Source organism: Delphinapterus leucas, chromosome 14, assembly GCF_059928025.1.
Source record: "Delphinapterus leucas isolate spDelLeu-1000000601 "Yukka" chromosome 14, BTC_Dleu_Yukka2, whole genome shotgun sequence".
Taxonomy (NCBI): Eukaryota; Metazoa; Chordata; class Mammalia; order Artiodactyla; family Monodontidae; genus Delphinapterus; species Delphinapterus leucas.
This window is the reverse complement of record NC_143142.1, coordinates 21,786,263-21,812,211: the sequence shown is the minus strand read 5'-3', so window position 1 is coordinate 21,812,211 and position 25,949 is coordinate 21,786,263. Positions and strand designations below refer to the sequence as shown.

At 41.5% G+C, this 25,949-nt stretch overlaps 2 protein-coding genes across 4 annotated transcripts in view; both read left to right on the top strand.

The window, feature by feature from the left end:
• Positions 1-5,592, top strand: part of CHEK2 (checkpoint kinase 2) — a 40,826-nt gene extending 35,234 nt beyond the window's left edge. The window contains exons 13-14 of one of the 2 annotated variants that reach the window (XR_016387531.1): positions 2,360-2,440; positions 3,259-3,290. Coding sequence is in view for 1 of the 2 variants with exons in the window: in XM_022550847.2 (XP_022406555.1) it covers positions 2,360-2,440; positions 3,259-3,348 (171 nt within the window). In the remaining variant the exon portion in view is untranslated. Of the gene's footprint in view, positions 1-2,359; positions 2,441-3,258 lie in introns of both variants that reach the window. The other variant, XM_022550847.2, reaches the window with a different exon arrangement.
• The window catches only part of TTC28 (tetratricopeptide repeat domain 28), a 655,470-nt gene that overhangs the window by 61,145 nt on the left and 568,376 nt on the right, over positions 1-25,949 (top strand). The window contains exon 1 of one of the 2 annotated variants that reach the window (XM_022550842.3): positions 8,200-8,405. The exons of the other annotated variant lie outside the window; for it this stretch is intronic. Coding sequence (XP_022406550.2) covers positions 8,304-8,405 — 102 coding nt within the window. The 5' untranslated portion in view covers positions 8,200-8,303. Of the gene's footprint in view, positions 1-8,199; positions 8,406-25,949 lie in introns of those variants that run through there. 2 annotated transcript variants of the gene reach the window in all.

The window sequence follows — 25,949 nt, the reverse complement described above, 5'->3', positions numbered from 1 at the left end:
GACCAGTGTGAAGTGGTACCTCATTGTAATTTTGACTTGCATCCCTCTAATAATTAGCGATGTTGAGCATCTTTTCATGTGCCTGTTGGCCATCTGTATGTCTTCTTTGGAGAAATGTCTGTTTAGGTCTTCTGCCCATTTTTTGATTGGGTTGTTTGATTTTTTTTTGTTATTGAGCTGTATGAGCTGTTTATGTATTTTGGAAATTAAGCCCTTGTTGCTCGAATCATTTGCAAATATTTTCTCCCAATCTGTAGGCTGTCCTTTGGTTTTGTTTGTAACTACAAACAAAACCTTTGCTGTACAAAAGCTTGTAAGTTTGATAAGGTCCCATTTGTTTATTTTTGCTTTTATTTCTGTTGCCTTGGGAGGCTGACCTAAGAAGACAATGGTACGATTTATGTCAGAGAATGTTTTGCCTATATTCTCTTCTAGGAGTTTTATGGTGTCATGTCTTATATTTAAGCTAAGAGCCTGATTTTAACTTAATTATCTGTTTGAAGGCCCTGTCTCCAAATACAGTCACAATTCTGGGGGTTGGGCTTCAACATATAAATGGGGTCTGGGTGGGGGCACAATTCAGTCATAACTCACACAGTTCAGCCATGACAATCACAATTCATTTGCCACAGCGATGGGGGAATAGCATTTTCAACATTGGTTGGGTCCCTCTGATATGGAGGCCCCTGTGCTTATTACAGAGCCTGGCATCTAAGGGTCCTCAACTGTTCACTGAATGAATGAGGGAGGTGGGTGGGCAGGGAGGCACAGAGGGCATTTCTGGCGGAGGCTGTAAGCAGGTGTAGGAGGAAATAAGGAATGGACCTTTGAGAGTGGCCTTGCTGAGAAGTGAGATCCTAGAGGACAGTGTGGAGTGGAATCCAGATGAACTTGGCACTTGGGCAGTGGGGAGCTACACTGAATGATGCAATAAACAGTGATGGAAGCAGGTGATTCTAGCTACTAGATGTAGAACAGGTGAATTCATCCTCGAGCACTAATTTTTCTATATCCATCAAATTGCTGAATATTGAAGGCCTTCACTCCTAGGTCCTCTCTCCGCACCCACCATGGTGCACTTGGCGTAGTGGGAGGAGTGGAGCGGGGGTTGGATGGAAAAGTACATGAGGATTTGGAAGTGGGCTGCTCTGGGTCTGTATTCTGCACATGCTACTTGTGAGTGGCTGAGCTCAGCTTTCAGCTGGCCCCAAAGCCCAAGTCCTAGTCCTGGGTGTTTCACCTTTCTGAAGGTAGGGAGGGCTGTCACCTCTCAGGGCTCCCAGATGCAGAAGTGAGCCCTGCAGAAGTGATTATTCATGGAGGTGGGCAGGAGTTTTCTGTGTACCCTGCCCCACCCCTCATTTCCCTCTCCAGCAGCAAGAAACACCTGTTCACTTTTTTTTCTCATTAGCTCTGGGATATTGTGGGCTTGAAGTCCTTCTGGCAACTTGTGCAGTGCTTGCTGGGTGAATTTTCCTAGGGTGCAGGGTTGCTTTGTTAGGGTGGCCCTGGTAACTGGTCTCATTGTTGGCAGTGGGAGGGGGGACCTCCTGGAAAGATCTGGGGAGCAGCATGGAGCCAACCCCAGCCTTTGACCTCCTGATCGCCATCTCTCAGGATCTGGGATTTTGGCTCTGAAAGATTGACTGCTAAGGTCTATGGTTCTCTCTGACCCACCTGGAGTTTTTTTCTTTTTTTTTTTTTTTGCAAAATAAAATTTATTTGCTAATGAAATTAAAATATAGTGAAAACCAAGAAAATGCTCTTTCAGAAGATTTTATCATATTTCAGCTATATTCTATTGATAATAATTCTATTTTTATTATTTGTGTATCACCTTTCGGTTTACCAAGTCCTTAATAATTCTCTCCTACCTTAACACTAGTCAAAACACTTGAAACCATTTGAAATAGTTTGATGGGGCTTTGCGACATAGTGTAATGCATTTTCTACCACAGATTTTCAAGGATCATATAATGAAAATAAATTTATATGACAGGTTTGGATAAGCAACTATTTCTTTGCTCCCTTGTTTTCACAGATGAAATTATGTAATTCCGTAAGTATATTTTAGTCAACCAATCCTTTTGTTACATAGTTATATAATGGAAAGGTGACAGTTGCTCATTATGTTTTAGTCAGTCTACTAGTAGTAGACATTCACCCGGAGCTCTTAAGCGTATGGGTTTGGTTCAGCCAGTGTTGACTGAGCACCGACTGCTGATTAGACTTTTCCCTTTTCTCCACATTCATCCCCATCTTAGCCTACTTCCCTGTTTCCAGGGGCATCCTAGCCCTGCCTTTCAGGAGCTTTCTTTCCCTCATTCACAGCCTACTTATGTTTTTCATTTCTTCACAGGATGAGGACATGAAGAGAAAATTTAAGAATTTGCTTTTTGAAGAAGAAAAGTCGATGACTGTGCCCCAGGTTCCCGCCCAGGTATTCTGGATCATGGTCATTAAATGTAGTCTAAGTTTAAAGAGTCAAATGAGTGGAGGATAAGGAGTTTGAATAGTCTCTTTAGCAGTGATTGCTTAACATTTTTTTGGTAAGGAATAATGTAGTAGATACTTTGTTTCAGCTTGATCTGCTCTGGCACCTTTAGAAGATTTAATAATGAAGACTATGTTTAATGCATTAGAGAAGCACAGCTAGGGGTTATTCAGGAAGTCTCCTGTAAGGCAAGATTGGAAGACTTATTAGAGGCTCAGATTTAAATTTGCTGAAAAATTTAAAATTTGGGGGAGTGGTTGATGATTTCTGATTATAATCTTATTCCTCTAAAGTTCTTTGTAGGTATCAGTTAATATCTGTTCATTCCTGTCCTGCCTTCTTTCGGTAACACTCCTCTTCCTACTGCTCCCTTGCAATTTTATAAATGGGGAAACAAAGACACAAAAAAGATTGTCTTCCCACAAAAGAGCAAGACTTGAGGCTCCCTGGGAGAGGTATTGTGGTCCCTTTACATTTCCTAATTTAGAAGACAACCAAGAGGAGGCTGGTTATGCTTCTTACTTTGAATAGACATCATTGAGTGGTTGGAAGCCCCAAGGGAGAGAAATGTCAGTCCGATAAGGGTGTCTGAGTTTGGGAGGGGTGTGTGGGGATTCAGAGTCAATGAGGACAACCAGTATTCTTGGTCCTAGGAGTTTCACATGAAAGGCTCCAAGTTTACTGGAAGTATATAGGGAAACTTTGGTAAATTGTAACCAAGCCAGAGGTTTTCTTTGAACATCTCTCTTTTCCTTTACTTTCAGCCTTCTACAAGTCAAAAGCGGCTTCTTGAAGGGGAAGCAGAGGATGCCGACCCCACAAAGCGCCTGGCCGTTTGTGCTGCTGTCTCGTGAACACCGGTTGACCATGAAAGAAATGTACTTTCTTGAACCCAGCTGCCATGTTCTTTAAATCTGTTTTGCATAGTTTGTATTTTCATTGTGGGAACAGTTGCTTTTCCACAATCATTGATACACAATTCAAAATGTAATGGAACCTGGGCTTTGTGCTTTTGCTTGTTGATCAGCTCTTAATTACACGCCTTTAGTGTGTGCATATTTGAAGTTGTGTGCCTTTCCTCTGGTGCCTCTTCCTTGGCTGTAACCAGGCAGGTTTCTTGGGATGTATCCCTGGGTGAGTGGCATACAAATTCTAAAGTTGCAGGGGATGGGGCACAGTGAGTCAGGGTGGGGTTTGTCGAGACTGGCCAGAGTCCTTACAAGACGGTCGGTACCTTGGTGCATCTACTATGGGCCAGTTTTTTTTTTTTTTAACTTTAATTTTTTAAAATTTTGTTTTTCATTTTTATTTTTTTGGCCATGCGGCTTTCAGGATCTTAGTTCCCTGACCAGGGATCGAACCCGTACCCCCTGCAGGGGAAGTGTGGAGTCCTAACCACTGGACTGCAAGGGAATTCCCCCACGGGCCAGTTTTAGAGTCCCATTCTCACCCTCACCATCCCTGAAACCACAGAGCCAGATAAGTTGTGAAATTCAAAAATCTCCTGATTTTAGGAAGAGGACCAGGCACATCAACTGTGTTTATATGTAATACCCCACTGAATCCTATAACCAAACACTTTAATATTTCAGCAGCAAATATTCACAGTAAGAGGAATAGAGAAAACTGTAAATAGCTTCATGTCACTTCAGATCCATCTTTTCTGCCACGAGAGTTATGGAGGACTCCCCAGTTTCAGAGCTGTTTGGATTTTGGAAATGTGACTAAGGCATGTGGGCATGTCATGTTGACCCAATGATGACCAAGGAGGCCCTGTGTAAAGCGCCTCCCTAGGTTGTTCTTGTCTAGTGATTCTATGGGCTAGGTCCTCTGATCACCTTTATGTTATAGGTGAGGAACCCAGGCTGAAGGAGTAAGGTGACTTACCCAGTGGCACACAGCTAGGAAGTGGCGGAGCTGGGACCCAACCCAGGGCTTTCTGACTCAAATTCATGTTCCTCATCTCCTCCATCCCTTATTCATTCAGACTCAGGGTTGTTGACTCACACTGACAAAACTCACATGAGACTGATTTCTAAATCTTGAATGCCAGTATGTTCAATCATGATGAATGGGTACAACGCCATGATCTGTGGAAGCTGGGACATCTTGGTGACAAGGAACAGAGGCCCATTCAAATTACTTCATGGAAAAGGGGATCTGTTTCAACCTTACAGAGGGCTGGGCCTGGGAGCCATCAGGAGCCCAGGCAGTTCTAATGGCTGGCTCTTCTTGTCTCTTTCTGACCCACTGATTTTGCTTCTTTTGTAACTTTGGCTGACTGATGCTAGGCCACATTGTAGCTTGCTGACTATGCCATGAGTTGAGTGTCTTGGTTCAGATGCCACTGGTGAGCCAGCCAGGGGAGGGTGAGGGACACACAGATGTTGCCCCAGGCAATGAGGGTGGTGGTTGGCAATGGAAATTAGAAGGGTGTGCAAGCATTCTGAGGCTTGGCTGGCCTGTTGCTGAGGGCTAGATGGGGATTTAGGTGGTTTGCCTATTTAAAGGAATGAGGCTGAGATTGCCAAGTTAGATGGGTTTTAGCTCATTTGAATATTTAATGTGAAGGCTGCGGTTTCTTAGGGCATCTTTCCCTCTTGGGGTAGTCAGCGAGCCCTTCTCTGTTTCCAGAGCACTTTGTATTAGCTCTCTGATTATACCTACCATGGTAGGATGAATGATGGCCTCCAAAGACGTTCTTATCCTAATCCCCAAAATTTATAAATACGTGACTTTACATAGCAAAAGAGACTTTGCAGGTGTGATTAAGTGAAGGATCTTGAGATGGGAAGACCATCCTGTTTTATCAAGGTGGGCCCAGTGTTATCACAATGTTCCTTTTAAGAGGGACACAGGAAGAGTCAGAGTCAGAAGAGATGGAGTGGTGCTCTTTCAAAGCAGAGGAAGAGGCCACAAGCCACTACAGGCAGCCACTAGAAGCTGACAGACAAAAAGCAAGGAAATGGATTCTTCCATCGGAGCCTCCTGAAGGAACCAGTCCTTTTACTTTACACCTTGACTTTAGCCAGCTGAAACTGATTTCAGACTTCTGACCTACAAAAGTTAAGAGAATAAATGTGTGTTATTTTAAGCCACCCAATTTGTGGTAATTTGTTACAGCAGCCAGAGGAAGCTAATACACTCATTACTAATGGGGAGACATCAGCTGCCAATATGGGGACACCCAGCATCCACTTCCTCTTCTTAACCTTATACTCCGGTTTTCTTTTTGGGGAATTCTTTCTCCCTATCCCATGAAGTCATAGAGGGAGGGGGAGATGGTACCTAGGTGTCTGCCTCCCCCCACACAACCCGCATGCTATAGAAGACAAAGGGGTCCCTAGAAGCTCCTCTGGTAGAGCTCCTCTCACTGCCCACCCAGCTGGAGGTGGGCACAGGATTTTGAAATGTGAGCAAATGGAGCTGGGATGGCAACATCAGTAGTGGGAGCAATATTGTGCTAATCTGAGCTCTCTGAACTTCCTGACCTTTGGCTTTGGACAAGTTACTTCTAACTGCTGAGCTTTTATTTCCTTATCTGTAAACTGGGTGCAATAAGAGTACCATCTTAATACGGCATTTCTGAGGATTCAGGGGTGGAAGTTTCATTTAAAGTGCCTGGTAGGGGATCTGTCAGCGTTGGCTTCTATCATTAAAGGTGGGAGGGTCACATACATAGCCAGAGGGAGCCATAGAAAGTTCTTGAGCAAGGAAGTAACATCACCTGTTTACCTTCTTTTGGGTTCACACAAGATGGGTGGATAACTGAGATGCCTTTGACAAAACAGATTTGGGAAATGCCAGGTCTGGGGTGGGTGGTGGGAGCAGAGGTGGAGGGGTACCACCCAGTGACTGAAGTAACTGCCAGTCCCTTTTGAAGAACAGGCATGTTGCTTGGTGGTGGACCTCCGGTGCCTTGATGATGGTGCAGTAGACAGCTGTACTTTGTGTCTGTCCTGAACCTGATGCCTCTTATGGTAATTGCAACCCTATTTTTTCTGGGGGAGGGGAATCCCTCTTCCCACTTGCCCCAACCCCAGGTCCTTCTGGCAGGGTTGACCCCACCCCCTTCCTAGAGGGGCTCCATATAGTCAGATCTGGCCAATCTTGCTGTGATTGGCTCAGGCAGGTCACGTGACCCAAATGGGTCCAGTGAAAGAAAATCCAAGACTTTGGCTGGAACTACTGGGAAACAGCTCCTGCTATGAATATGTAAAGTTACATATTCATAAATTCTGGGGAATTAGGATGAGAACATCTTTGGAAGCCATTATTCACCCTACCATGATGGTAGGTGTGAGTTAGGAGCTGCCCAGGACACTATGTGGAGAGAACTGCATGAGAATGAAGTAATCACAGAGGGAAGCGGAGCTGAGAGATTGTAGAAACACCGAGGTTATCGTTTGAGCACCTGGATCCAGCTATGCCTTAAGTGAGGTACCACCCAGGACTTTTCAATTATTCCCTTAATTGTTTTACTCCAGGTTGAGTTTTTTAAATTAAAAAAAATTTTTTTTGTTTTAAAAATTTTTGGTCACTTGTGTCTGGAAAAGGCCAGACTAATAAATTCAACCACTTACAAACTCCAGGAGACCCTCAGGCACTCTTCTTCTTTTTTTTTTTTTTTACAAGTGAAAACATTCTCTGCTGTTGTTTTTGTGCCAACTTTAGGGTTTCCAGAGAGGTTTGGGGCAGAGAATGGAAAGTGAAGATGTGGGAACTAAGTCCCTCCAGCCCCAAGGTTGAGCGAACCCCCTCCCAGCTAATTATACCACAGGGTTTGGGATCAGAGCCCCCTTCACTAAACTTTAGGAGTCTTGGAAGATAGGGCTGGAATTATACCACTGAAACTTGGATAGCTTGGTGTGTGCCAGGCATTGCGCTCAGAAAGGTGTGTGCCTCATCGGAAAGCTCACCTCAACCCTGTGAGGTATTACTGCCGCTCCTCCCTGTGCAGATTTAGAGATCAAGGCTCTCTGCAACAACCGGAGGCAAGACTTGAACCGAAATTTCCCTTTTCAAGGGCCCTTGGTTCTTGACCATAAAACAAAATTACTTAAGAGGTCTTGTCACCGGATTACCATTTGGTGAGCACTAGGTGCGGTGTTGATATTTTATCTGGATTATTTCAAGTCCTCCTAACTTGCTGGACGTTCCCGATTAAGGAGAAACAGGCTCCTGGAGACCTGACCTTAATCGGGCAAAGGTGAGTGGAGATGCGGGACTCGAACTCGGATTCTCCATTGAGTCTGGCTTTCCAGGGACATGGACATCAACTGTGCTACTTAGGCTCGCTCACGTGCTCACACACCTTCGCGATGGGGCTCTCATCACCTTAGCGGCGTCTCCCCCGGGACTTCTTGGGATAATTCCCTCTTGGCTTGGACCATCTCCTCAAGCCCAAGTAGGTGAAGCAAAAGGGGCAGTGCCGAGGGGTCTGGTCCGGCGTCGTCCGCAGTGCGGCAGGTGGCGGCGCCCAGCCCAGAACGGCGAGCTCTCTGGCCCGGCCGGACGGCTGCAGAGGGGGTGGGCGCAACGCTGGGAACAGCGGCCGGCTCCGGAGGGCGCGAGGCGGGGCGCGCGGGGAGGGGCGCGGCGAGTGCGCGCTTGCGCGGTCGGGGGGACCCGCGGAGGCGCGCGGGGAGCGTGCGCGGCGATGCGCGCGTGCGCGGTGTTGGGTGTGGGGGGGTGTGGGGGTCGTCGCGGAGGCGCGCGGGACGGCGGGAACATGGCGCGCGGGGCCGGCGCGCGCGCCTAGCTGGCGGGACCGTTAGCTCGAGGCGGACGCGGCCCGGGCCCCGCGGAGATGGAGCAGTCGCCGCCGCCGGCGCTCGAGCCCACCCCGGGGTCGACCCCGGCACGGAGCCGTAGGCGGCGGGAGCCCGAGTCACCGCCGGCGCCGCCTCCGGTGAGTGCGTGAGGGGCGCGGGCCGGGAGACTTTCTTTGTGAAACTCCGTCGGTGCGAGCCGGGCCGGGCCTCGGCGGCTGACGAGCGCCCGCGAGGCGGAACCCGCCCCGTCGTCCGGGTTCGAGCCCTGCCTCGCGCCGCACGGCAGCGGGACCCGGGCTGTTGCCTGCCCGCCTCAGTTTCCGCGGGAGTGTGTGTGCGCGCACGGGGGGCCGTATACAGTCGGCGCCTAATGCGCGCGGTGCCAATCCCTTGCCTCCGTACCCGCTGGGCGGTGGCTGCCCGTGACCCGGGCCCACGGGAGAGGTAGACCGCAGCCGCTAGGAGACAGGTGTCGGCCAGCCCCGGGAGGCTCAGGTGCAGACAGCCCCAGGTGGAATCTAAGGCAGTGAGCTGTCCGTTCCCGGAAGGAAGCAAGTCTGTCGGTGTCTCAGCACAGAGTGATTTTGGAATGCTTTGCATCCATCTCAGCGTGGTGGTGTGTTTGGGATATTTATCGGTCAGGGTGAAGGAAGTTGAGTGAAATGGACTTCGGAGGTGTGGCTCCGGCTGGATGGGATGGGATGCCCCCGAGCATTGGGCTCTCCAAACAGCCAGGGCATAGGAATAGTCTGGAGCGCTTGATAAATATACAGGCGTCACAACTCACCCCAGGCCCACGGACTCGGACTCTCCAAAGCAGAGGAGCAGATTTTGAATTTTTAACAAGCTCCTGAGTGATTACATCAGGCACATTTGACAAGCACTGTTTTAGTGTAAGCCTCCTGCGAGCAGGGACCTGATCTGTTCCTTGCTCACCATGGCATCCTGGTATCAGGCGCAGTGCTTAGCACATGGTAGATGGTCAGTAAATATTTGTAGAAAGACTAAATGACTTAGGGAGTTTCCAAAATAGGAGTTCTTGTATTTTCAGGAGCTTTTTGAAGTTATTATCTCTGTCACATTTACTGTATGATGTGATTTTTCTCAGTCCCAACTTAACTTTTGTAACTGTTTATAAATGCCTTGTTTTCAGTATATTTTAGGCAAAAGCAAGGTATACCTTGCTTAGTATAAACCATCAACTATGTATAATCCTAGCTAGGTTAAAATTAATTCTGAAACTAAATTCTGAATAAAAAAATTGCACTTTTCTTTCTTTTCATCATTTGGGAACACTAGACATAGGATTTTGTTCTTTTCAGGCAGGTAAATATTTACATTTTCATCAAAGCAAATCTGAATTACTGTTTATTCAGAAAAGTTGGCAATTTGCTTAAACCTCTGAGTATTTGTAATTTTTATGTGGTATTTTGAAATTGAGATTTATGTTTAGTTCAGAGCCAATGCTAAAGTAGAATTGTTTGAAAGTTTTTTGATATTTCAGGAGCTGTTTTTTTCATGTTTTTTGAATTTCAGTACTTGATTTAATTTCAGTAGTTTGTTGTTCATGGACAAAATATGAATGTATAGGAAGACAAAATTTTAGGAATATGCATGTGAAGAAGAAAAATTGAAAATTAGGTGCTTTTTTTTTCTCTCAGCGTTTCATTTTTGTAGTTCATGCACATGTCTTTTTAAAAATTCCTTATTTTAATTGAGATATCAGTATAATTGACATGTAACATTAGTTTCAGGTGTACAACATAATGATTTGATATTTATATATATTGCAAAGTGATCACCACAGTAAGTCCAGTTAACATCCATTACCATACATAGTTACAGATTTTTTTCTTGTGATGAGAGCTTTTAAGATCTACTCTTTTAGCAACAATCAAATATACAATACAGTGTTAGTCACCATGCTGTGCATCCCCATGACTTTTTTTTTTTAAAGTGTCTTAAAAAACCCCAGCTTTGTTGAGATATAATTAATCTTACAATATGTGGTCTTTTTGTGACTGGCTTCTTTCAATTATCACAGTGTTTTTGAGGTTTATCCGTGTTGTACCTGTATCATTTATTTATTGCTGAATAATACTTAATTGAACAGATATACCGCATTGTATCTTTTCATGCATTGATAGACATAAGTTTTTCCCCCCTACTTTTTGGTTATAATGAATGATGCTGCTATGAACATTTGTGTACAAGCTTTAGTGTGGACATATGTTTTCATTTCTCTTGGGCATATCCCAATTGCTGGGTTATATGGTAATAACTCTATTTTAACCTTTTGAAAAGTTGAAAAACTGTTTCCTAAGTCATTGCATAATTTTGCATTCCCACCAGCAGTGTATGAGAGTTTTACAATCTTGCCAGTACTTGTTATTGGTTTGTCTTTTTTTTAAAAATTAATTTTATTTATTTTTGACTGTGTTGGGTCTTCATTGTTGCCCAGTAGCTTCCTCTAGTTGTGGCGAGCGGAGGCTACTCTTCGTTGTGGTGTGCAGGCTTCTCATTGCAGTGTCTTCTCTTGTTGTGGAGCACCGGCTCTAGGCGTACGGGCTTCAGTAGTTGTGGCACACGGGCTCAGTAGTTGTGGCTCACAGGCTTAGTTGCTCTGTGGCATGTGGGATCTTCCCGGACTAGGGATCGAACCCATGTCCCCTGCACTGGCAGGCAGATTCTTAACCACTGCGCCACTAAGGAAGTCCCATGGTTTGTCTTTTTAACTTAGCCATCCTAGTAGGTGTTAAGTGGTATCTTATTGCAATTTTGATTTGCATTTCCTTGATGACTAATGATGTTGGGCATATTTTTTTGTGTGTGCTTATCGGCCATTTGTATATCTTTGGAGAAATTTCTGTTCAAATCCTTTGTCCATTTTGGGAGGGGGTCCAATTTTTAATTGGGTTATTTGTCTTATTATTATTGAGTTGTAGGAGTTTTAAAAATATTTTGGTTACTAAATTAGGTATATGATTTGCAAATGTTTTCTCCCATTCTGTAGGTTGTGTTTTAACTTTTTTGACAGTGTCCTTTGTTGCAAAAAACGTTTTAATTGTGATGAAGTTCTTTTGTTGCTCATGCTTTTGGTGTCATATCTAAGAATCCATTGCCAAATTCAAGGTCATGAAGGTTTACCCCATGCTTTCTTCTAAGAATTTTATGTTTTTAGTCCTTATATTTAGGTCGTCAATCCATTTTGAGTTAATTTTTGCATATGGTGTAAGGCAGTGGTCCAAATTCATTCTTATCCAGTTGTCCCAGCACTATATATATATTTTTTCTTTTTGCGGTACGCAAGCATGTGGGATCTTCCTGGACCGGGGCACGAACCCGTGTCCCCTGCATCGGCAGGCGGACTCTCAATCACTGCGCCACCAGGGAAGCCCAGCAGCACTACATATTGAAAAGACTGTTCTTATCTCATTGGGTGGTGTTTGCACTCTTATTGAAAAATCAGCTGAATATGTGTTAGGTTTTTTTCTGAATTCTCAATCTTATTCTATTGCCTATCCTTATGCCGGTACAACACTAGTTGGTTACAGTAGCTTTGTAATGGGTTTTGAAATTAAGTGTAAGTCCTATAACTTTGTTCTTTTTCAAGACTGTTTTGACTTTTCTGGGTCCCTTACATATGGATTTTAGGATCAGCTTATCAATTTCTGCCCAAGAGTAGCTGGGATTTTTATAGAGATTGTGTTTAATCTGTCCTTTCAATGATGTTTTATAGTTTTCAGGCCCAAGTCTTACACTTCTTCCAAAAATTTATCTGTAAGTATTTATTTTATTCTATTAGATGCTGTTGTACATGGTACTGTTTTTAACATTTCATTTCACATCATTGTTCATCACTAGCTCATTGCTAGTGTATAGAAAAAATACAGTTGAGTTTTGGATATATCTTTTAGCTTCATCGTTTAGTGGTAGTCTGTTCCAATTTTCTGTTTCAGATCTTTCCTCGAAAATAGTGAGGAAGAATGGTCTTTGAAAACTCAAGTATGGATGCAAATCCAGGTTCATATCTCTAAGTTTTGGCTCTGCTACTTACTAGTTGAGTTTTTGACAAATCTTAATGTTATATATCCAGTGTTCTCATATGTTTAATGGGACAGTAATATCCATCTCAAAGAATTAAGTAAAAGAGAATGTATGTAGGTAGATATTTAGAGCAATGCCTTGCGTGTGGTAGGGGTTTGGTACTTTGTTGTTCTTTTGCTAATTAACTCTATTTAAAAGCAAGCCCCAAAGCAAACAAAACTGCCAAACCAAAAAAAAAAAATAAAAAAATCCTTCCCCCCCAAAATAAACAAACCTAAAACCTCAGACCAAACAAACAAACACCAAAACCCCCCCCACACAAAACAAAAACCTCAAACCTCTTCCTGTCCCCGTCACTTTTCTGTGACCCAAGAAATCCCTGTGAGTGTTTGAGGAACAGCGAAAGACAAGAGTCTTTCACACCACACAGTTGTATTGTAAAAGGCTGCTAAATCTAGGCTGCTCTATATGATATTTGACAACGTATTTGTATGTATTATTAAAAATAATAAAAGTATAACTGAAAGCTGTTTGCTCTTACCCCATAGTTCTTATTAATGCCCTGTTCTTTTACTACTTATTTCTACTAAAAGCAGAAGCAGTATTTTTTCATTAAGTTTGTTGATTACAATTCTTCTTTTGAATGATTGCTATTTTTTTTAACATCTTTATTGGAGTCTAATTGCTTTACAATGTTGTGTTAGTTTCTGCTGTACAACAAAGTGAATCAGCTATATGTATACATATATCCCCATATACCCTCTGTCTTGCATCTCCCTCCCACCCTCTCTATCCCACCCCTCTAGGTGGTCACACAGTACTGAGCTGATCTCCCTGTGTGATGCAGCTGCTTCCCACTAGCTATCTATTTTATATTTGGTAGTGTATGTATATCACTGTTACTCTCTTACTTCATCCCAGCTTACCCTTCCCCCTCACCGTGTCCTCAAGTCCATTCTCTACATCTGCGTGTTTTTTTTTTTTTTTTTGCGGTACGCGGGCCTCTCACTGTTGTGGCCTCTCCCGTTGCGGAGCACAGGCTCCGGACGCGCAGGCTCAGCGGCCATGGCTCACGGGCCCAGCCGCTCCGCGGCATGTGGGATCTTCCCGGACCAGGGCACAAACCCGTGTCCCCTGCATCGGCAGGCGGACTGTCAACCACTGCGCCACCAGGGAAGCCCCTACATCTGCGTTTTTATTCCTGTCCTGCCCCTAGGTTCCTCAGACCCATTTTTTTTTTTTTTTTTAGATTCCATATATATGTGTTAGCATACAGTATTTGTTTTTCCCTTTCTGACTTACTTCACTCTGTATGACAGACTCTAGGTCCATCCACCTTCACTGCAGTACTATTTACAATAGCCAGGACATGGAAGCAACCTAAGTGTCCATCGACAGATGAATGGATAAAGAAGATGTGGCACATATATACAATGGAATATTATTCAGCCATAAAATGATTGCTGTTTTTAAAAAACTTAGAGACAAAGCCTGATGTTTGAATTGAAATTTAATAGTATTATTTTTATTTTGGTGCTTCTTCAGTAGCTGGAGTAGATTGCTATTTTGTGCAGGAGGAAACCAGAGACAACAGTATAATACAGATATGATGCTTGTAACATATCATGTTCATTGAATGTGTATTCACTACGAACCAAAGAAAATAATTGTTTATACTGTAAATATTATTTAAACAATATAAACTTACCTTCAGAATCACAATTATAATTAAATTTATAACCCACAGATCCACAGATTGATCTCACAGACATTTCTATAAGAATATTTTATTTATTTATTTATTTTCAAATTTATTTATTTATTTATGGCTGTGTTGGGTCTTCGTTGCTGCCCACAGCCTTTCTCTCTAGTTGTGGTGGGCGGGGGGCTACTCTTCGTTGTGGTGCGCCGGCTTCGCATTGCAGTGGCTTCTCTTGTTGCGGAGCACGGGCTTCTCATTGTGGTGGCTTCTCTTTGTGGTGGCTTCTCGTTGCGGGTACGGGCTCTAGGTGCGTGGGCTTCAGTAGTTTGGCACGCGGGCTCAGTAGCTGGGGCTTGCGGGCTCTAGAGCTCGTGGGCTCAGTAGTTGTGGCCCACAGGCTTAGTTGCTCCGAGACGTGTGGGATCTTCCCGGACCAGGGCTCGAACCTGTGTCCCCTGCACTGGCAGGCGAATTCTTAACCGGTGTGCTGCCAGTCAAGTCCCTGTAAGAAAATTTTATTTTATTTATTTATTTATTTATTTTTGCGGGACGCGGGCCTCTCACTGTTGAGACCTCTCCCGTTGCGGAGCACAGGCTCCGGACGCGCAGGCTCAGCAGCCATGGCTTACGGGCCCAGCTGCTCCGCGGCACGTGGTATCTTCCCGGACCGGGGCATGAACCCGCGTCCCCTGCATCGGCAGGCAGACTCTCAACTACTGCGCCACCAGGGAAGCCCAAGAAAATTTTAAATCAAAGTGTCTGTATTAAAAAAAACCAAAAAACCACAGCCTTTTATTATTAATCATTAGAGAAATGCAAATCAAAACTACAATGAGATATCATCTCACACCAGTCAGAATGGCCATCATCAAAAAATCTAGAAACAATAAATGCTGGAGAGGGTGTGGAGAAAAGGGAACACTCTTGTACTGACGGTGGGAATGTGAATTGGTACAGCCACTATGGAGAACAGTATGGAGGTTCCTTAAGAAATTAAAAATAGAACTACCCTATGACCCAGCAATCCCACTACTGGGCATATACCCTGAGAAAACCATAACTCAAAAAGAGTCATGTACCAAAATGTTCATTGCAGCTCTATTTACAATAGCCAGGAGATGGAAACAACCTAAGTGTCCATCATCGGATGAATGGATAAAGAAGATGTGGCAAATATATACAATGGAATATTAGCCGTAAAACGAAACGAAATTGAGCTATTTGTAATGAGGTGGATGGACCTAGAGTCTGTCATACAGAGTGAAGTAAGTCAGAAAGAGAAAGACAAATACCGTATGCTAACACATATATATGGAATTTAAGAAAAAAAAATGTCATGAAGAACCTAGGGGTAAGACAGGAATAAAGACACAGACCTACTAGAGAATGGACTTGAGGATAAGGGGAGGGGGAAGGGTAAGCTGTGACAAAGCGAGAGAGTGGTATGGACATATATACACTACCAAACGTAAAATAGATAGCTGGTGGGAAGCAGCCGCATAGCACAGGGAGATCAGCTCGGTGCTATGTGACCGCCTAGAGGGGTGGGATAGGGAGGGTGGGAGGGAGGGAGATGCAAGAGGGAAGAGATATGGGAACATATGTATATGTATAACTGATTCACTTTGTTATAAAGCAGAAACTAACACACCATTGTAAAGCAATTATACTCCAATTAAGATTTAAAATAAATAAATTTAAAAAAAATAAAACAAAAACATAGCCTTTTATTATTCCAAAAACTGCATGTGTGCATGGTATATAATTAGAAAACATAAGACAAGCAAAAATAACCCCCCCGCTAACATTACTAATATAGTGATTACTACTCTTAATACCTTAATACATAACCTTCTGGAACTTCTTCTGTACATCTTTCTATATAACAATATTTGCACACATACAGACAAATGTATATAGGTATTTTAACTAAAATAAGACTGTATAAAATGTCTTTAATTATATTTAAAATCATCTTTATTTAGGTATAATTTATAAAAAAATAAAATTTATCAACTTTAAGTGTATAGTTGTATGAGTTCTGACAAATATGTATAGTTGTATAATCACCATTACAGTAAAAGTTGTAGAAGACTTTTCTTTTTTATTACTGAGTACTGCTCCAATGTATGTGTCCTGCAATTTGCTATCCAGTTACTAGTCAATGAACATTTGGGTTTTTTTCTGGTTTTTAGTGATTGTGAATAGAGCTACTATGAACATTCACATACAAGTCTTTGTGTGTTTCATAAGACATACATATATTTTGTAAGTATTTAGGAGTGGGATTGCTGGATTGTATGGTGAACATTATATAGATACTGTTTTGAAACCTTTTTTTTCAGGCAGTGACCCCCCTCCCCACCAACTTTCCATTTAAGTAAATTTTCCTCTTAATAAATTCTCACACAATATTAAAAATTTTGCCTATGGGGCTTCCCTGGTGGTGCAGTGCTTAAGAATCCGCCTGCCAGTGCAGGGGACACGGCTTCGAGCCCTGGTCCAGGAAGATCCCACATGCCGCAGAGCAACTAAGCCTGTGTGCCACAACTACTGAGCCTGTGCTCTAGAGCCTGCGTGCCACAGCTACTGAGCCCACGTGCCACAACTACTGAAGCCTGCGCGCCCAGAGCCTGTGCTCCACAACAAGAGAAGCCACCGCAATGAGCCGCTGCACCACAATGAAGAGTAGCCCTGGCTTGATGCAACTAAAGAAAGCCCGTGCTCAGCAATGAAGACCCAACACAGCCAAAAATAAATAAATAAATAAATTTATTAAAAAAAAATTTTTGCCTATCTAAGAATGTTCTTTGAAGCTGTTATGTCAAAATCAGTATCTAATCCAGGATCATGCCTTAATTAATGTCACTGAAGTTTCTTTTAGCATGGTCCCTTTTTTCATGACTCTGAGTCACTGGGAAGACCAAACCAGTTGTCCTGCAGTTATCTTCTGGATTTGTCTGGTAGCTTCCATGTGGTGCCATTTACCTTGTTTCTTTATTTCCTGTAAACTAGAAGCTGTATAAAAAGACTTGATGGATCCAAGTTAAATATTTTGGCTAGATTATACCACTTAATGTTGCGATAAAAGGCTTGTTTTATCATTAATATTTTCTTGCTGTTGAGAAACAGAAAGCAGTTATAATATCCTTCTATTCTTTAAGTAGAGATCAGAGACTAGTCCCTTTTACTAGAGATCAAAAGTAGTATTGGGAGATTGAACAAGCAGTAACAGTAACTAGAGAGTAGAACAGTAAAAGAGGGGAAGCAGGTGTCATAGTATGGCTCTAACTGCCCTTACTGTGACCACTACCAAAAAACCCCTTTTTATCTCATGGCTGTATTACCTTTAGGAGAGGAAATTTCAGTCTGGAGAACATGCATTATTTAATAATTAATAGTGTAAAGTTAAATTGCAGTAATCTGAAATGTGAGTTGTTGAGATTCTAGCTGACAAATAACTGTTTGTAATGAGGATGTGGTACTATGTTGTGGATAAAGAACAGATTGCTAAGAAATAGCAGGTGGTCAAAGTAAAACAGCAATCCTGACTCTTGTAGTTTTGCAAGAGTGAAAAAAAAGTTTAGCTGTGACTGTTAAATATGGAAGGCATCTTATTGTATATGGTTTTCCTTTTCATGATTATATATCTGGCATTTCCAGGCTGTCACTGGCTAAGTTTGCCATAGTAGAAGTTCAAAAATTGCCATAGTAGTGTTTCAACGTACTGTGGTCTTAGTTCAGAAAATGGTAGGAAAATTTTCTTATCAGTATTCTCTGCACTTCCAGGATTGCATAAAGAACATCACTTTGATGAAGATGAAACTTACTATGATTATTATTTCCCTCTGTCAGTCATCATAAAAGGAAAGTCAGAAACCTTGATACTTATATTTTGCCAAATCATGCATATAGAAAGCCATTGGTGCCCATTTTTAGATTATAGAATGAAGAAAAAATAATTTTTGAAGATGAGGAGGGGAAAGTAAGAATAGGTTAAAAGAAAAGACATAGTGGAAAAGAATCATCCAAATAAATAGAAAGTAGGAGCAAGTGGAGATGAGAGAAGAGGGTAATTATTAGATTTAAAGGACAAACATTCTAAAAATTATTATTGGGATCTCTTGTGTGACCTTTCTTTCTTTTGTGATTGAACTCTGCAGCATCAAGTAAAGCTGGAATGGATTCAGTTCTTTGGGGCTGAAGGTATTTTTCTTGGTTGTTTTATTTTATCAGTTGGACTGGGCAGTTTAAGGAATGTAGTTTTAAAATAATAAGTCTAATCTTGACATCCTATGTTCATGGACCAGAAGACTTAACAGTGTTAATATCGCAGTACTCCCTCACATGATGTACAGGTTAAGTGCAATTCCTATCAAAATCCCATCTGCCTTTTTTGCAGAGATTGACAAGCTGATCCTAAAATCCATATGGAAAGGCAGGGTACCCAGAATAGCCAAGACAATCTTGAAAAAGAACAAACTTAGAGGTCTCACACTTCCCAATTTCAAAATCTACTATAAAGCAACAGTAATCAAGACAGTGTGATACTAGTTTAAGAATAACACAGGTCAAAGAAATTGAGAGTCCAGAAATAAATCCTCACATTTACGGCCAACTGATTCTCAACAATGGTGTGAAGACAATTAAATGGGGGAAAGAATGGTCTTTTCAGTGAATGTTGCTGGACAACAGACAACTGGATATCCACCTGCAAAATGATGAATTTGGACCCCTACCTCACACCATACACAAAAATTAACTCAAAATAAATCGAGGACCTAAATGTAAGAGCAAAAACAATGAAAATCTTATCAGAAAACACAGGTCTATAAGTGACAACATTTTTATAAATTTATTTATTTATTTTTGGCTGCGTTGGTTCTTCATTGCTGTGTGCAACTTTCTCTAGTTGCGGTGAGCGGGGGCCACTGTTCCCTGTGGTGCGTGGGCCTCTCGTCACGGTGGCCTCTCCCATTTTAGAGCACGGGCTCCAGGCATGTGGGCCCCAGCAGTTGTGGTATGTGGGCTCAGCAGTTGTGGCTCGGTTCCAGAGTACAGGCTCAGTAGTTGTGGCGCACGGGCCCAGCTGCTCCGCGGCATGTGGCATCCTTCTGGACCAGGGCCTGAACCTGTGTCCCCCGCATTGGCAGGCGGATTCTCAACCACTGCGCCACCAGCGAAGCTGGTGACAACATTTTTAATGCAAGCATGTTAACCTCCAAGTGCTTATGAGATATTATGTCAAATTGTAGAGCAGAGGAAGCCATCAATTCCATAAGACTTAACCCTGTGACCGTCTTTTACTAAGAGCTTAGTTTCCTGAAATTTTGTTAGTACAGTTTGATACTGAAAAGTATATATTTAATAAGGGCAAACAGGTTGAAACAGTACCTTTTATTTTGGAGTTAATTGGTCATTCCCATTTCCCTCTCAGGAGTTTGCATGCTACTAATATTATTTTGGAATTCAGGCACCTTTATTGGACATTTGGTCCTGTGTATAGTTTCTTGTCCTTGGGAGAAGTATCTGACGGGGTTGCACAATTTCCTGAGAGGATACTAAAAAAGTACTAAAAACACTGCCACCAATGCTTTTGTTCTGTATGTAATGTCTTTGTGTAGAGTGCTGTCTTGGATCCTTATGGTTTTAGCTTATGTAGAAACAGGATTTTTAAAAGTTGCTCCACTGTCAAACAATTCTCTTCTTAAATTCATTCCTTCTTTCTTTATTTTATTTTTGGCTGCTTTGGGTCTTTGTTGCTGCGCGCGGGCTCTCTCTAGTTGCGGAGAGCGGGGGCCACTCTGTTGCGGTGCATGGGCCTCTCATTGTGGTGGCTTCTCTTGTTGCAGAGCACGGGCTCCAGGTGTGCGGGCCTCTGTTGTTGCAGCACGCAGGCTCAGTAGTTGTGGTGCACGGGCTTAGCTGCTCTGCCGGCTGTGGGATCTTCCCAGACCAGGGCTTGAACCCGTGTTGCCTACATTGGCAGGCGGATTCTTAACCACTGTGCCACCAGGGAAGTCCGAAATTCATTGCTTCTTAATCTCCACAAAGATTTATGAAAACCATTTATAAAAATTGTTCAGGAAATTGGTCATAAATTCCAAATATATTTCATAAAAAAATAAAATTTTTGTTAGGTATATTTGGAAGAACCATGTAAATTATAGAGTACTGTGTGTTCCTTCCATAAGTATAAGGTCTGTTGGTTTCAGATTATTATCACTAACATGTTGTGCTTACTATGTGTTAAGCACTGTTCTAAGTCCTTTACATAAATTAACTCATTTAATCCTCACAACTATCTTATAAGGTAGTTATTATTGTTATCACTGTTTTACACATGAGGAAACTGAGATACAGCAAGGTTACTAAGTAGTAACTTACTCAAGCTCCACAGTTAGGAAGCTGAGTTGCCCTGGATTCTAATTTAGTAGTTTGGCTCTGGAGTCTACGTTCTTAACCATTGCCCTAGACTATCTTTGATTTGAATGATCATTAAGGAAATAGTCATCAATTAGAACTTTTGCTACTGAATGTTAGACTTGTTGCAGAACAGCAGTATAGGAATTCCCCTGGATATTTTGTTAAAATCTAGTTTTCATTGGGGGGTTTAAGGTTATGTTGGCACAGTATTCTGGAATTTGAGTCCCTATAATGATGATAGAGCCAAAGAATGAGTACTTGATACTAAGTTTATTCTTTCATTTTATTATCTTGCAACTTTTTATCAATCAAAAGATAAAATTAACTACAATGTAAGCAGTTTATTTTTAAGTATTTAAAGTTATAAAGCTGTTATTAAACTAATGCTTAATGGAGTACCTGACATAAATGATTCTTGAATGAATAATGGGAATTAAACCAGATAATGAAGAAAAGTATTAAATGAAATGAGTCTATATAAAAATAATAGTTTTTAAGATAGTAAAGGAATGATTCTAATTTCATATGCATCTCTGAAATAAAAGGAATTATAAAATAAAATCATAGCTTGTATCTTCCTTATTTATTGATGAAGGGAATCAGTCTTTATAATGCAAATTAAAAGTTGTTAACTAAGAACAAAGCAAAATTAATACTATAAGTCATTAATTGATTCAGAATTTTAGCCCAAGGTCAGATTTGTGAAATTAATGTATAATTTTAGTTTCCTGAAATAAGTTTTTGATTGTTTAAAAAAAAAGAAGGATTCCAGAAATATATTCTTCATTTGAACTTCCTGTGAGAGTAAAATGTAAGTATTTACTTAATAAATATCAATTTTTGAGCTTTTCCTTATTCTTGAAGGAAAGAGTTGAAATAATTGAATGTCTAGAGACAGTTTTACACCACTCTTTTTTTGTTTGTTTTTGCTGCACTGCACAGCTTGTGGGATCTCAGTTCCCCACCCAGGGATTGAACCCAGATCCCGGCAGTGAAAGTGCTGCGTCCTAACCACTGGACCACCAGGGAATTCCCTATACTGCTTTGTTTTAAGTCATGTCTATTTGTGAACTCAAAGCTATTTAGAGAAGGATTTAAAATTTTTATCCTTTGTGAGATGGGTTGTAAACAGATTGGCAGATATTGAGAAATACGATTACTCTTCTACTTTAGAGTACATATTTCTAGTTGAAGTTGGAAGAGATAGAATTAGTCGATGTGTTTGCTAGTTAATTTTTTTTCAAAATGTAGTTGGTTTCCCACCATTGTCATAGCATTTTGATTGATTTTATAGAGGGAGTTGTGAAAGTGAATTTGTGTCAATTTGGCTCAAATATTTAAAAAAAGTTTTGTTTCTTGTGTATTTTATCACTTTTTGTTCATAATGAGTTTAGATACAGCAGTATTTTAACATTGGCTTTTAAAAATCATGACACTAAAAACACATATTATGTTTAACAATACTGCAGAAAATAAAAGTTACTTTTATTAAATTTCCACTTATACAAAGTTTGTATGTAAGACATGTATTTACAATTAAGGATAACAAACTCTTAAATTTTATATTCTCAGCCCAAGATATTTTTGAGCTTCAGTAAATAGAAACCATAATTTATAAAATAAATTGTGTATACCTACCATGAATTACCTTACTTTTGATTTCTGAATGGGACAATAGTGAAGGTAGTAGTTTTATTTTGCAGTGTGGAAGATGATTTCATTGCCTGATTTTCTACCCATTTTGTCCTGTGTGTGTTGTCAGGTCAGATTTTCTCAACCAAGAGTCTTAAAAAATCACTCCATATGTGAGAAAATTATTTCCCTTATAGCTGCAAGTCCAGATATGAACTTTAAAAAGCATGTAAGCAAGTTGTGCTTAAGTGTTGCATTTCAAAGGCTGCCTTAAATTTAGAGAGTTGTGTATCATGGCATTGTAGCATATGTAGTGTCAAAAGCATGAGATCTGTACCTTATTGTCCTATCCATAAAGTGAGAATGCTACCATTGCTTATTTTACAGGGTTGTTGTCAGGATTAAATGAATTAATACGTATATTTTATTTAAAACACTTCCAGGCACACAGTAAGTGCTAAATAAATGCTGGATGTGTGTGTGTGTGTGTTTTGTTGTTGTTATTACTATTGTTGACCTAAAATAGACTGCCAGATATTTCTCCAGCAAAGATGGGTTTATTTGGGATCAGCAGAGAATTGCAGTTTGGGGTGGGCATCCATGGTGAGCACGCACGGCAAGGAAAGGAGAACACTTCTATAGAGAGGAAGTTGGGAGGACAGTAGTAAAGGAGTCCATGGCTTTTCAGTGGTGTGTCCTTGCCAGGAAAGAAGAGGAAGCTTTCTTCTTCCTGTTGGGCTCTGCTATCATTACAGGGTATGGGAGCTCCCCTTTCTGGTCTCCCAACTCCATTTAACTGAGGTTTCTTTCCTGGGTGTAGTATCTCATGTTGGAGGGAAAGTGCACATATTGGGAAGTTAATTATGTCGTATTTGAGTAACAAGGAGGGCTAGGAGGGAAAACTCTCAGGTACTTTTTATCTAAAATCCATATGTTGTCAAGATCACAGACACTGGAGATCATCTGAAGTGCTATGTTATCATCAAAGGTTTGTGGCAAACTTTCAACAGGCTTGGTCCAGATATCTTGGGAAAGCTGTCTCATCAGATGTCATCTGCTTCAATTACAGGAAATCTTTACTTTCAGATCACCAGATGATGGTGCAGGTCCATTCAGGGTTTGGTGCTTTCTTTAGGTGTGTCGCATGAATCCAAGAGTCTGTTCCTTGAAATTTGGTGGTATAAGGGTTGGTTAGCAGTACCTGATAGGGGGCTCTGCAGTGAGGTTGAAGAGAGCTCTTCTGGAGGTGTCTTTTCCAGTAGATGAAATCTTCAGGTTTCAAGGTGTGATGCTTAAGTATTTTGTCTCCCGAGAGTGCACTATGAAAAGATTGCTCTACCAAAGCACGGTTATTTTTATTTATTTACTTATTTATTTATTTAATGACATGCTACTTTTAAAAAAATTATTTATTTATTTATTTATTTATTTATTTATTTATTTTTGGCTGCATTGGATCTTCGTTGCTGCACATGGGCAGAAAGTTGCTGTGAGCGGGGGCTACTCTTCGTTGTGGTGCGCGGGCTTCCCATTGTGGTGGCTTCTCTTGGTGCAGAGCACAGGCTCTAGACACGTGGGCTTCAGTAGTTGTGGCACGCAGAGTCAGTAATTGTGGCCTACGGGCTCTAGAGCGCAGGCTCTGTAGTTGTGGCGCACAGGCTTAGTTGCTCCGTGGTACGTGGGATCTTCCTGGACCAGGGATCAAACCCATGTCCCCTGCATTGGCAGGTGGATTCTCAACCACTGCGCCACCAGGGAAGCCCAGCATGGTTATTTTTAATACAAGCGATTATACCTTTGCAATATTGGAGTATCTCTCCTTTTATCAGTTGTGCATCAAAAGAATCAGGAGCCAAGTGCATTAGGCATCCTGTGACTATCTCAAAGGGTAAGAGTTTATGAATTCCAAAAGGGGTGGATTCCAAAAGGGGTGGGTCTAAGATTTAAAAGAACCAATGGCAATGCTTTTGACCAAGGTATTTGGAGAGCCTCTATAGATTTTTCCAGTTGAGTCTTAATAAAGCCCTTAGTGCATTTGACTAAAGCAGAGGATTGAGGGTGGTAAGCACAGTGAAAGTATTATACAACTGGCCAAACTGCACAAACTTGTCGAAGTACCTGGCCATTAAATGGGTTCCTGGATCACTATGAAGTTTGAGAGGCGTTCCCTAGGTAGGGATAATTTTTTCCAAAACGACTTTTTAGCCATAAAGGAGGTAGTAGCCTGTCTGCCAGGGAAGCCTTCAGTCCAGTGTGATAACATACAAACCATAACTAAAACATATTTATATCCATGAGACAGAGGAAGTTGTATGAAATCCATTTGCCAGACCTCAAATGGTCCATTAGGCAGTTTAAAATGTCTGAGAGCAGTACGAACAGGCTTCCCTGGGTTGTACTTCAGATAAATGGGACGAGTGAGGTATGCACTTTTGGTGGCCTTATTAATGATTTCTTACCAATATTGATTCACAAAGGCTATCATTTTGTCAGTAGACCAATGGTTTATTGCATGTACAATGGTGAGGACTGGGAATTTTAGAGCCTGTGGTAGGACTTGGTTGTTATTTGGTCCAAACCAGAGCTTTCTGTTTTTATCAAGTCAACAGTTGTTGAGTTTCCAATCTTGTTTTTCTTTTTCTGAGGCCAATTGTTGGGCTTCTCTAGCCAGTTTTTCTAAGTTATCATTTGGAGAAATATCCCTTTCGACCATGACAGAGGTTTGGCTATTGTTGGTTCCTTTAAGGGCAGCTTTCCTTGCGGAAATATCAGCAAGGTGATTTCCCTTAAATTTCAGAGAGTCAAGTTTAGAATGCCCTGGAATCTTAATAATAGCTAAAGTGGTAGCTATAAAGTGGTAGCAAAAGTATTGCATCCAGTAATTCCTGAACATAGGGGCCATTTTAAATTTTATTTCCACTGGAAGTAAGAAAGCCATGTTACTTCCACTACATTTCAAAATCATGAGTTATTTAAGCACATCTACTCTTAATATAAACATTGGCAGTTTTGTCATTGGCTAAAGTATGGGCATACCTCATTTTACTGTGCTTCACTTTATTGCACTTTGCAGATATTGCATGTTTTACAAATTGAAGGTTTGTGGCGATTCTGCACTGAGCAAGTCTGCCGGCGACATTTTTTCCCAACAGCATTTGCTCACTTCGTATCTCTGTGTCACATTTTGGTAACTCTCACAATATTTCAAAATTTTTCATTAATTTTATATTTGTTATGGTGATCTGTGATCTTTGATGTTAGTGTTGTGATTGTTTGGGGGCACCACGAATTGCGCCCACATAATATGTTGAACTTAATTGATAAATGTTGTGTGTGTCCTGACTGCTCCACTCACTGGCCGTTCTCCTGTCTATCTCTGTCTCCTTGGGCCTCCCTATTTCCTGAGACACAATAGTATTGAAATTAGGCCAATGAATAAACCCTTCAGTTGCCTCTAAGTGGTCAAATCAAAGGAAGAGTTGCAAATCTTTCACTTTAAATCGAAAGCTAGAAATGATTAAGCTTAGTGAGGAAGGCATGTCAAAAGCTGAGATAGGCTAAAAACTAGGCCTCTTGTGCCAGTTACCCAAGTTGTGAATGCAAAGGAAAAGTTCTTGAAGGAAATTAAAAGTGCTGCTCCAGTGAATACACAAACGATAAGGAAGCGGAACAGCCTTATTGCTGTTATGAAGAAAGTTTTAATGGTCTGGATAGAAGATCAAGCTAGCCACAGCATTCCCTTAAGCCAAAGCCTAATCCAGAGCAAGGCCCTAACTCTCTTTGCTTCTGTGAAGGCTGAGAGAGGTGAGGAAGCTGCAGAAGAAAAGTCTGAGCAAGTAGAGGTTGGCTCATGAGATTTAAGGAAAGAAGCTGT